Source organism: Lissotriton helveticus, chromosome 8, assembly GCF_964261635.1.
Source record: "Lissotriton helveticus chromosome 8, aLisHel1.1, whole genome shotgun sequence".
Taxonomy (NCBI): domain Eukaryota; kingdom Metazoa; phylum Chordata; class Amphibia; order Caudata; family Salamandridae; genus Lissotriton; species Lissotriton helveticus.
The window spans coordinates 1,559,870,226-1,559,882,939 of NC_136069.1; the positions used below are offsets into that span (position 1 = coordinate 1,559,870,226).

Below are 12,714 nucleotides of genomic sequence, written 5' to 3' on the forward strand. Positions count from 1 at the left end.
GTTTATGACTAAAGTTCTATATATATTGTAGTGGTAATTAAAAAACCCATACAGGTACATCTTTAAAGAAAATCCAAAACGGTTCACACTATGGCAACTAAATACTTTGTTTACCACAGCACTTCAAGCCAGCTGAGCTTTTGAAGTTTAATACTCGCCCTCCGCACTTTGGCCCTATCCAGGTTATGAAGCAGTATACAAATTGAACTACAAAACAATATTAATAAAGAAATGCCAAGAGCACGGTTAAGTCATTTTTAAAATTTTATTAGCCATCTTTTATAAAAGTGACAAACATTGGGGTACAATTGCTGCAATTTTAAAAGTGAATTCTCAGGCCCTTATTTCAATAAAATTCAGCTCCCCTGTTCTGCTGGCACAGATGTAACTAATCACCTCCCACCCAACAAAACCCACTCACCACCACACACCTGCTACAGAGGACCATTCTTAAGACAGTAAGCAGAAGGGAGTGCCAGCCAGCTAAACATTAAATACAGCAATGATGAAAGAACCAGACAAAATAAATAGGAGGGTGCAGCTCATGCTACATGTAGGGAATGTTTGTTTCACATGAATTTATTTTTTTGTGTACAGAAGAGCTAAATACCCAAGACTAGCAAAGCACAAGATACTGTTAAAAAAAATCCCCATTTTAGGAGACCCAGCTGTTCTCGTTAGTCTTAAAATGCGCTAAGCACATGCTAGGAAAGCAGACAATACCTAGAAACACGAGAGAACTCAAGGCTAGAGGTAGAGTTAGAACAATCCTGAGTGCAAGATCAGGCGCAGCCTAAACCATGCTCCCAGCAGGCTCAGAGGGGAGCCACCCACGAGACCTGGGCCTGCATCATGGCCCTCTTCAGCTGCTCGTAGGTGACGAACATGACCACGTTCCAGGATCCGAGCCGAAGGAACGAGGGCATAAATCTGAAAGAAAACCCCAAAAACAGTGCTTAGCATCAATGAGGTCCATTATCCATCATCACCATGCATGCAAATCAACACCAAAGGTTACCAACTTGTCTATGCAGATCCTCTAGGTGCACTGGGCGAGCACAGCAGATGCAAAGTCTTACAAGAATAAGTCCCAGATGCCCTGCACGAGAGCCAGGAAGCACCCGTGGGTGCCTCTGTGGGCATGGACAGACTACCCATCTTCGGTGCCATTACAGAATCATTGGAGCACAGATGTTGGAACGAAACCGACCAACTCAGGTTATCTAGATCAGTGGTTCCCAACCTGTGGTCCAGGACCCCATGAGGATCCGCAAAGCCTCCTCGGGGGTTCTGCAACTGCTTAGAAAACTAAGCTTATATACAGGAGCTAAATGTACAAGTGTTAAAACATACTGTAAATATGAAGTTATTTGGAATTGTAGGCTAAAATTAAATTAGTATTTTCATTGATTCGTGGAAGCAGTGCAGGTGCAAACAGAACATAGTATGGAGGATGAGTGGCCTCAAATAGATTGAGAAAAGCTCCAACCTGTCGGTTAAAATTTGATAAATTGTATTTATGCGCTTGTGAATTAAATAAAGAGTCTTCATTTCTGTATGGTGTTCAAATGCTTGTGCCAGGGTCCCCCATCTTTCAGAAAAACCTCCCTGTGGATCCCAATATTGATTAGGTGGTGTCCTCAGCAGTCCAAAGGTTGGGAACCACTGATCTATAGCCAGAAGCAGCAGCTATACTAGAGGGCGAAGAAAGGGATGCCAGTGAGCCAGATCCTTTAAAGGATAGTGGACCAACCCTCCCTCTAGCTACTTGAAGATTAGTGCAGGGGGCGAAATACTAGTCAAAGATCAGGTTCTGAAGATGCCCATGAGAGAAGCGTTACAGTCAACTAACTCCGCTACAGAAGCAATAACTGGTGCAACAACTCAGGATGGTCAGGTTATTCAAGTGCTAGAAGTTGGATAGTTTGAGTGATGAGCATGGCAATCCTTAAACACCTCCCTCAAATCAGTAGGATTTATGGCTGGGAACTAATTACAAGCGAGATAATACTGCACCCCCCCAAATCTAAGGAAAATTTGGGCTGGAGCGCAAATTTTATCTGCAATTAAAACCAGGTGGTGGGAAGTCACTCACGGATATGCCCTCGATCCCTAGTTACTACCACCTCTGGGGTTTAAAAACTCATTTTCTGCACAGCACTTACCCCTTGTAGAAGGCCAAAGGCCCTTCCTTTCTGAACATGGTGAGCGCGCAGTTTACGGCGCTGCCGTACTGGCCCGGGGCAGAGTTCATGTATCTAGTCTTCACTACATCCACTGGGGAGGCGATCACAGTTGTGCAGAATCCAGCACCGAAGGCAGAGGTGAAGTGACAGGGAAGAGTATCTGAGGAAGACATTGACCAAAAGCTGATTGGCTGCATCCTGGCCAGAGCAGAGACATCTCCCACGTGACTGCAAGTACAACTCCCCACCAAACACATCAACCACAATGACAAAGCCACAGCATGCAACACTAAACTCCTCTCCCCGGGATCTAAAAGGAGGCCAGTTACTGAATGAAGTAAGGTCACATGTTTGTGTCCAGGCACACCTGCATGTGTGGTGTAACCTGCAATTTATTACCACCACTGTTCAGTGTGGCAAGGGGGCATGACATATGAAAGGCAAAGCCATGAGGAGATCAGGATGCCCTCTCCTTCAGCGATATTAATGATTGGCATATAGCTCAACACCTGGCATTTTTCAAGTGTACTTGTTAAACCAAATTTGAACAACTCCAGGATTCAAGGTGATCAAGTTTGTGCAGCAAGGTGTAAAGACATTGACAAGGTCTTGTGACTTAGCATAGCTATATCTGTTCAATCAGTGAGACCGTAAAATACAACTTGCTCCCCCCAAAAAAATAATTAAATGGAATCTGACATTTTCACTGCAGTGAATAGGCGTTTTAGTACAGTTGCCCTAAGCAAGTTTAAGGGATTCATTTATTGCCAGGGCATGCATATATACCCTTCCCATAAGCTAGTTCAGAGCCTTCCAAGCAGTTCTCACTTCCACCCCTGAAACATCCCAACCCTACCATTTGCCCCAACCACATCATCCGAGACACCTGAGGAAAGCTTTATTCTAGGCCCAGTGTGCTTGAGTGGCAGGCTCCACATGGTATACAAACGGCAGCAAGTCTGGGCTTGGCTCTAGAGATACACATGTTATAAATAGGATTTCTGGTTGGATATGGTTTGCACCAAAGCCAGGCAAAAACCACTCTAGTCAGGATAAGGGAGTTACACTCCTAAAATAACCCCTGCTCATCCCCTTGGTAGCTTGGCACGAGCAGTCAGGCTTATTTTAGAGGCAGTGTGTAAAGCATTTGCACATAACAGTAATACAATGCAAGCACTACAAACGAACACCACACCAGTCTAGAAAACTATCCAATATTTTTATATACTCAAGACAAGACCAAAAACGATAAAAATCCCCAGTACAGTACTTTGAAAATAGTTAATTCACCAGATGTCTAAATTGCAAAGATACGATGAAAGCAGTTCGTACGAATCGTTAGCTCGGTTCAAGCCTACTGCGATAATGAACAGTCTTGCAGTTCCAGCTGACTGCGTTGGCATGGACCAGCAACAGTGGGGCAGACTCGTTAACAGTACCTTTCAGTGCTACCGTTTGTCCCAACTACATCATACGAGGCGCCCGAAGAAAGCTTTAATCTAGGCCCAGTTTGCTAGAGTGTCAGGCTCCACATGGTGTATACAAAAGGCAGTATGTCTGACTTGGTCTCTGGTTACACATTTGATGTACAACTGTCCTTCCCTTTCAGGGGTTCAAGAACGCGCACTTCAGGGCTTTGAGCCAGTGGTTTAAAGTGCTCGGCACAGGCACTTCTGACAGTCAACCACATGGTAGCTGGTTTGTTTAATTTTGCGATGAGCACAACAGTTCATTAATTAAATATACATAAAAAATGAACTGCCTGCCACCCAAAGCTAGAAGAATACTTCATGCAGCAGCTATTGGTCATGTCCCATCTATGTTAAAAATCTGAATGGTCTCACTTGTAGGAGTGTGATGTTAGCCATTGTGTTGGTACTGTCATTATCAGCACTGGCAGGGTAATTGGTTCTTTTTATAAAACAAATTAAGCATTAGCTCACTTCATACAGTGAGACACATAAACAGCCTTTCCAACTCCGAATCACCAGCCACCCCCACCATTCACAAACTGGGCCACCTAGTGTCAGTTTCCCACTCACCTGTCATAAGGTTGGACTTCAGCAGTAGGTCTTTTATCAGATCGTAGGTGACCAATTCAGTGCAGTTCACAATGGCATTGCGAGTGATGTTGGGTGCAGTACCTAAATACAAATGGGAAACCGTTTTAATATAAAGGCAACCAGCTTCCCAACTATGCCTGACATTTTCAAAGCCGCCATGTTGAAACCAGATGTGTGCCCGCTTCTCGGCTGCAGAGGGCAACGCTTCAAGCATCTACAGAGCACGAACCTTTCCAGAGGCCCTTCATGCCTTCCTCCCTGGCGATGGTTTTATAGGCTTCCATGGTCCCCTTGTATCTCCGGCTGGCACTGGTGACGTTTGCCTGGGCCTGAAACCTCACCTTCACCACGTCTGTAGGTTGGGCGATGGCCACGGCCATGGCTCCGGTGGTGCATCCGGCAAGGAGCCTGCTGCCAATGCCAACATCTGGATGGGGACAAGGAGGGGATTTTAGGAAAACAGGACGTAGAAACACTACAGAAAAAAGCTGCCTCTTCCGCTTGTATGCGCGTGCAACACATCCTACAACCTACCAATATAAAACCAGTTTCTGGCCTACAATAGAACTTCGGGTCTATAGAGCCTGAGCTGAAGTAATACTAAAATACTGTATAAGCACAGCCAAATGGGAGATCCAGCTATGTCACTTCCTGTGCTGATGGGCGTACCACTAAAACCGCTAATGCAAAACAAGACTTCTACATTTGGCTTGAGTGGGTTTAGCCAAGTTACACTACCTACAGTCCTGTCACAATTTAACAATTAGACAGTTTGAAGGCATTCAGCTGCCAATATGATGCCACAATACAATTACAAGGATTCCTACAACTATGGCAGACTTGCCATACATTTGAAATCCCACAAGGCTAGAGATCACAACGAGAGCCAGCCAATCACGTCTGCTTCTTGAGTGATCTATAGTCCTCTGAATAGACTCACAAGCATAGCTAGCCGTGCAAATATGGCTCATTAGAACATAAACGCATTGTTAACTCAACTGGAGAAAAGTGGTCTTGGGCCAATTCTGGTTATACACGGGTTGCTCCAACATGCCACTGTGGAGTTCTGCTTAGCTTGCTTTATTTGACATTTCTTCTCAGTGTGGCATGTACTAATAGCTTTAGAGACCAACAGGCTACAGCATTATATTATGAAATCATACCATCCCGGAGCCCATCTGTCCATGACAGATGCATGCATAGTTTAGATCAGAGATCTCCAACCTTTTCTGTGAGGAGCACTACTTCTGGTCAGTAGAAGTTGGCATGAGCTACTGAAGCCTAGGTATCTTGTACATGGTTATGAGATCTTGCCCAGCTACCTAGACTTTAAACCCAGAGTCCTATGAGCCCAATACTATGGTTTGAAAACACTGTGACTAGGGGCACTATGATAGGGCTGCCATGTGCATCAGTGAATGCATGGTTGGGTAGGGGGGCATGTATGAACATAAATGTGAATGGGATATAGGTGTATGGGTGACTGACCTGTTTTGTATATATAGGTGGCACAGGACATACCTATTGCCATATATGGCACAGTTACATGTGCAAACATACCTAGATGTATTTATTTTTTTAAACAGGTGAAATTTCAAGTGCAGAAAAATGTTCAAGGAATATTTTTTGCACTTTGAAACCAAGCTTTTTTTTTTAAAGTAGAAATTTAGTTATAAATATGGCGGTGTGTCTACCAGCCACTGGGAACATGATGTCTGTATAAATGTGACAGGAATGGGAAATAATTCAACTGAAGTGCCAACTGTGCTTCTACGCATTAAATAAAGGCAATTTTAATTCTCCCATGTCAAAATGTCTTTACAAACAGAAGGCATTTTACACAGTGGCTTGTACACTTTTTTTGTTTTAAATATGACAACACAAGTAATTTGTTTAAATGTGAGGAATTTAAGGCGAAAAATGTGCTCCATAAGGCGTTAGGACTTAAATTAGAGGAAACCGTTAGGACAATGTTTCATAGAAGCACGTTTCTTCACATTAAAGTTTCTCCCATTAAAAAGATTAGTTTTTTCAGTTCTAAATAGTTCACGGTTTTCTGGCCACTAGGGGCAAGATGCCGGTTTGTACACGCAACACTTTGAACATAACTGGTTCACCGCAGCAGCAATTCCCCATGGTGCGGGCGTTCCATTGCGCGGGCAGGGCCGCGTCAGCCAACGGACGTGCGCAGCACTACCGAGGTAGTGCTTGCGACGGCTGGCGAATGCACACAAGGGGTTAATGGTTAACTTAATCTTAATTTAATATTTCTCCCTTTTCACTCATTTCAATTTGTTTCTCATTTAAAAGCAGACAGATACATTTTGTTCTCATGTTCCAATACAGAATTGAGAACGACACATGAGGTATGACCCCCCTCCCCCCTCCCGGGTCATAAATCTGAGTGGAGCACTGCTCATTATCAGGCTCTGCTAGCTGCAGCCTGATAATTATGTAAACTTTTAAAGAAAAAACGCCACGCTTATTTAAGTGGTGTTAAAAATGTATGTTGAGAGCTACTCTGAAGGTTTCTGTGAGCTACTGCTCGTTGGCAATGGACTGGTTAGAGACACCTGGTTAGATGGAAGTTAAACACGAGAGTGGACCTGCACTTACGTTCAGACCCCTTGGTGTAGAACTGCTTGACGGAGTCGTACAGCCCAATCCGGACCGAGGCGAAGCTCATCTGGCGCTGCAGCCCGGCGACCAGGCCGCTGTAGAGACTCTTGGGGCCCTCCGTCTTCACCATGGTGCTGATGGTCCCAAACACGCCCCTGTACTGCGCCGCCCTGGGCTGCCCGGGCAGAGACTTGCTCTCACCTTGTATCTGCACAAGAGAGAATGGGATGGAAAGGGTTTACAGTGATGGGCACGGCCCAAGTCACTAAAACCACCTGAAAGAAAAGGCTCGCTTCCACTGCCATCCAAAATGCCATTCTTGGGCCAGGGGTTACCAATCGTCTGCTCCTTTGAGTTAAGGGAAGAAATTGTACAAGAAAAGGCTAGTGAGTGATGGTTGGGAGCTCAGTTTGATACAGTATTAAGAAAAAGACTGCAATATACTGGTAGACGAGGCGGAGGGTTCAAGAGAGGCAGGCAGCCCATCCGCAGCCGAGACGCCACCTGCATCAAAAAGTCACGTGACAGACATTTCAAGGAAAAGAAACAAAATTAAATCCAACTGTCCCACCCATCTATCCACTAGGACCACCAAGCACCTAGGAGTTGCAGTCTTGCAGAAATACTCAGGCAAGGGGACAGCGAACAGGCATGGATTATGGACCTATGCAAAACCTAAAAAAGCATGCCGTGTTGGTCTAGAAGACATGGGAGAGAAGTACAGGCAGCTGAAGAGGCCAATGGCCTGTTGGAAACTCAGTAACCTCCAACCGATCAGAGCCCCATGTACAAAGGAAAATGTGTTAGAGTGTTACCTGGAGCCGGACTTTGGCAGTGTCCAGTGGGAAGGTGAACAGGTCAGCGATGCAGGCAGCGGTCCCAGCCCCTACGAACTTGACAGCCGCAGTGGCAGGCACATCTGTAGGCTTGAATCCAACCATGTTGACGGACGAGAGGTGATCAGGTTAAAACTCGGAAGAAATAAGTCGATGGGAAGGAACCTCAAGGGATACGATGTAGTGATAAGACAAGGCAGACGAACTCTGGCCCCAAGTCTGCAAAAAGAAAGCACAAAAAACGTGTAGGAACAGCAGTATAGAAAACAATACAAGCAAATAGCAAGTAAAGGAAGGCTGTGTGGGGACCCCCTCGCCTGGTGGCTGCTGTGTGCTTGGGCCTAAATAGACTATTAAGATTAAAATGGCCAGTAGCCATAACTGCTGGATGGCTTTCTCCTGATGAGCCAATTTAAAGTTTCAAGTTATGACTTTATATCAACACTAGGTTCAAGAGTCCAGAGAGGTTTCCAGGGGCTGAAGTTCATGGGGACCCGGACCCCTGGGGTAGGGTGGCGGGGCTGCATACCTACTCCATATCTGGGCCCGTTTCAATCACCAAGCCTTGGTGGGTGAGCCAGTGTGCTTACTTTCAGCTAAATTAATGTCTGTCTTGCTGTGTATTCAGCTACCTGCCTCCACAGCGGTTGCAAAATCTAGGTAGGTTGGGAAGGGACTAGCACATCTGTGCTCATCCCAAAAAATTCCTCTGCTTGGAGGATCCTCCCCTCCCATCAGAATCTGCCCCTTTGCGACCGGTATTTTTGCATTTGGGGTGCATCATCCCAAATGTAAAAATCGCAGTTTAAGTAATCTGTAAATTGCGATTGCATTTAAGGAATCGCAAATTAAGATTCCTTAAATGCAATGCATTTAAGTAAAAAAATTAGTGATTTCGCCAATGGGGGGCGCAAATTACCATTAAGTTGAACTTCATAGTAATTTGCAAAAACTTTGAAACATGCACTTTTGTATTTTTCAAAGTTTCATATTGCACACACATGCGCATGCAATTTCCCATTCACTCCTATGGGCCTGTAGGCCCATAGGAATGAATGGGAAGCCATTCCTTATTTGCGACTCGCAATTTGTGAGGTGCAAATAAGGAATGTGTAGGAATCGCTATTTTCAAGCGATTCCTACATGCATAGGCTTTTGCGAGTCCTTAATTGTGATTCCTTAATTATCACAATTAAGGTGGCGCAAAATCCTACCGGGATGCATGTGCCAGCAAGTGCCTAACCCAGACCACGTCTTAAGCCGTGGACTGATGTCTTACTACCCTTACAGCCAAGAGGGAGCAACTTTATTAACAAGCACAGCTGTCCAGTTTACTGGGTCTCAACAGGAAGTGCTGCTCCCCACAAGGTTTTCCATTTGCGGACGTGAAGTCCTGTTATAAAACGAGACTACATGTCCCAGCATTCAATTGAAAAACATGGACTTCGCACCTGGAGCAGCACACCAGCACAGACCTGGGAAACAATGCAAGGGAGATGCAGTTTGGGGTCTAATAGGACTCAGGACCAAGAACTGGTGATACAGAAGGATGGATTGAAGACACTGGATAGCGAGTTTCTCAAATTGCTATTGACATTTAATTTGTTAGTGAAATTAGAAGGTGAATATCTTAACATACCAAACTTTGAAACTTCATGGTGCCTGGTTGAGGAGTTAATTCTTCGCATGTAATAGTACGTGGGGCATTTGTGCAGCGCTACCCTACCAACAGAGGTCGCTGTTGGTCTAGCCTTACCACCACAGAGGATGTGCCCTAAAGGCTGAGCTAGGAGTAAATTTAGACCCTAGATTGCAGGCTGCAATCGGGCCAGGCTGTTATCAGGCCTACTTTCCCCCCAGATTGGCTGCTCCTATGAATAGGACGGTCTGTGCGCATAAGGTTGCCCTCCTATTTGCTGCTTTAACAAAACTGTCTTCCTATTGGCTGCTCCGGTTACTAAGCGGAGTAATTCGAGGAGGTCGGGCCGGTCCCTTTTGAAAACAAGAGACAATGGATGACCTTTCACACAGTGGCAGCAGGAGACGGCCATTGGCTGAAACGGGAGCCACTAGCCTATGGCAATGCTTCCGCCAGAACACAATACCATGGAGCAGGTATTGTTACCATGCGGGAAGGAGGCCAGGGTCCATTTACAATAAATTAACATAATGGTTGGGTGAGGAACACAAAAGAAAATCCTCCAACCACCATTCCCACAGGCCTCATTCTGCTGCCGCTACCGACAGCAAACATTAGGATTCAATACCCAAGTCCCCCCAATTACATGAGTTACAATGTTATTTAGTGTATTTTTATAAAGCGCAGACATTACCCGAAGGGGTCAGAGCGCTATAAATCGGACGTCAACGAGGCAAAAATGCACACCCCCCCATGAATTTATGCTCAAAATACTTTCTTAACCACCCCCTCCGGCCTGCTTCTACATAGTGCATATGCTGGTGTATCAGACAGGCCCTTGTATTGTTCACTCCTTTGTAACCTGCACACGTCACTTTCCCTCTTGGGACGTATCGTTTGCTACCTCTTGTACTTTGTTTGCTCTTGACACATGCACAATTATCACCATTGCCTCGTGTAACGTAACGTTTGCTCCTGCAACATGCCGACTTGTCATTTTTCCTCATATTCCACTACGGTTCCTATTGTGAAGCGCTCCGGCACCTTCGGGTAAAGTCCGCGCTTTATAAAAACGCATTAAATAAAAATAGAATATTAAAACATGTCGCGCTGCTGGACTATCGAGTCACCGCATTGCACCAAGCACCCCCTCCCCACCCCCCGGGTGTGGTACTGGCCGCTTGGGAGGATTAACGATACCACCCATGGAGGTGAAGTCTACAGCTGTGTGTGGGGGTGTCTTGCACGGGGGTGCTTACTGGTGTCCATTGCATGCAATGGGCAGGTACTGATGACTGTCACTGTGGTGAAAGGTCAGCCCGGATTACTCACAGGATGTGAGGCAATTAGCACCCGGCATCAAAGTGAATGGAGTGAGAGCAGAAAATGGTGCTGGTGACGTAAATTCACGGGCGGGGGGGGGGGGGGGGGAGATAGACTCCTGTCATTAGAGGAAGTACTTCAGGATGTGTGTGTGGGGTCCGGGGTGATTCAATAACTCCGGCGCGGACGGAGTTTGCGTATCCGGGTGTCACACGGTGAGTCAGTGTGAAGGTTGTGCAGGGGGGGGCGTTAGTGCTAGAGTCAGGAGGCGGTCCCTGCGTGACCTGATGGGGTAGCCATGGACAGCGCAGGAGTCAGAGTGGCGGGCCCCGGTGCCACTGCACCTGCTGCACCTTTTGACAGCACCGTCTCCGGCTCACACCGGGGCGGGGCGCACGGACTCACCTTACTCAAGTGTTTCAGGACGCGGTGGGCGCTGGATCAGGATTCCCTGAAGGTGTCCCGCACGTCGAACTTTCTTTCCCGGTAGCCCTGATCTTCCATAGGTGAAGGTGCAGAAAACACAGTGCGAATGAGCATGCTACTTATCCTGTGGAGAGAGAGAGAGAGAGAGAGAGACGGGCGTTAGTTCACACAAACACACACTTATAACCCACCAGGGCGCGCGCACACGAAGATCAGTCACTGGGGAGAACAGACAGAGCGCCGAGAGGCCCACCCTCACCCTTCCAGGCACTCTGCTCATGGCAACTCCCAGCATGCCAACTCACACGTCATTCAAAAGAAAGACAAAAGTGCCACATTTCACAAACTCTAAAGGACAGTCCGGAAGAGTACTACGCGGTGTAGTCCTACCCATGAAGGCAAGCGCTTTAGCGCCCACACGGGGGTAGGGAGCGCTATATAAATGGTACAACACTGAACGGGGCACTAGTAGCCGGCCACTCTGCCACATGCCGCCCGTGCCATCGCTTTACCGACGACCACAGCATTATACGACAAAAGCACTTCCCTACTGCTAAACACGCGAATGGGGGTGCGGTGGTACAGAGGAGAAAGACCCCCTCAAAGATCCATTACACAACAATGCAGCGTTATAAGACAAAGGCGGTACACCGAGAAGAGAGCACACCGCGACACTTGCAAAACGGTTGTGATGGCACAACACCGGCCCACAAAAAGCACAGCCCTAACCATACCTACAGTAGGGGAACCCCATCAAAAGAAAACTACGAGGAAAAAAATCCTCTAATAAAGGGGGGGGTCCTTTTAGAATATTACAATGTCTTCTGATAAAAATAACGTTAACGTTCAGAGAAAACAACCATTCTGTGTAATTTAAAAAAAAAAGTGCCCCTCACAAATTAAGATCAGGGGAGTGCCTTTACTATAACGGGATATTAATAGCCTGCCAGAGTGCTTAAAAAAAGCCCACACATTAAACCAGAAGAAGCCCGCCATTCCTGGCGCCCAACAGCTGATTCAGTGACACAAAAGGTGGACAAGGCAAAAAGCGCACAAAGGCAGCAGAGACCCCGAGAGGCGCTAGAGCCGGGCGCCCCACACTTACCTGGTTGCAATTAATTAAAAGAGGGGTTGAGAGAAGGTGGGACGGAGCCGGGGGAGATTGGCGATTGGAAGCAGCAAGATTAGAAAGTGCCGGGTCTGGGTGAGTGAAAGAAGCCGGTTCCGCTCTGTCCTTATATACGGGTGAGCACGCAGGGCAGGGGGCAGGATAACCAAGGTAAAGCCCGCCCACCCGGACCTGCCGGCACCGCCCCGGAGCCGGCAGCAGCATCCCCTGGAGCCGCTATAGAGCTGCACCTCTGGCGCCCCCCTGTGGTCGCACATGCTTCGGTGGAATCCCGGCGCTCCCACCTCGCAACGGTGACTCAAGGCACTCCGCTCTTACAAAGACACTTTAAGAAATAATACTTTCATGCTAAGGCCCCTCTTGGATGATCAGTCCTCATTGTACATTTTTATTTTTTTCCTGTACATTCCTCACTCCTGCGTGCCTTGTTGGATTTTGTGTCTATGTAACCTTCATTTTTAGTCTCCTGTTTTTATTTGTAATGTTTTATTGT

The 12,714-nt window shown here is 46.7% G+C and overlaps 1 protein-coding gene across 1 annotated transcript; it reads right to left on the reverse strand.

Moving 5' to 3' along the window:
* Positions 1–251: 251 nt before the first annotated feature.
* UCP2 (uncoupling protein 2) lies at positions 252–12,339 on the reverse strand. The gene is made up of 8 exons (XM_078658564.1): positions 12,198–12,339; positions 11,072–11,216; positions 7,684–7,923; positions 6,866–7,076; positions 4,479–4,676; positions 4,229–4,330; positions 2,166–2,346; positions 252–930 (listed from the first exon to the last, which is right to left on the reverse strand). The coding sequence occupies exons 3-8, from the start codon at positions 7,807–7,809 to the stop codon at positions 816–818; spliced, it is 933 nt and encodes a 310-aa protein (XP_078514690.1). The 5' UTR covers positions 7,810–7,923; positions 11,072–11,216; positions 12,198–12,339; the 3' UTR covers positions 252–815.
* Between the last annotated feature and the right edge of the window lie 375 nt (positions 12,340–12,714).

What these genes read in the sequence shown, in the direction of transcription:
- UCP2 (XM_078658564.1), bottom strand. Translation starts at nt 7,809, where the DNA reads ATGGTTGGATTCAAGCCTACAGATGTGCCTGCCACTGCGGCTGTCAAG. An exon ending in CATGAAGGGCCTCTGGAAAG is followed by an intron (nt 4,331 to 4,478) that starts GTTCGTGCTCTG and finishes ATTTGTATTTAG; the next exon opens with GTACTGCACCCAACATCACT. An exon ending in GAAGTCCAACCTTATGACAG is followed by an intron (nt 2,347 to 4,228) that starts GTGAGTGGGAAA and finishes TGTCTTCCTCAG; the next exon opens with ATACTCTTCCCTGTCACTTC.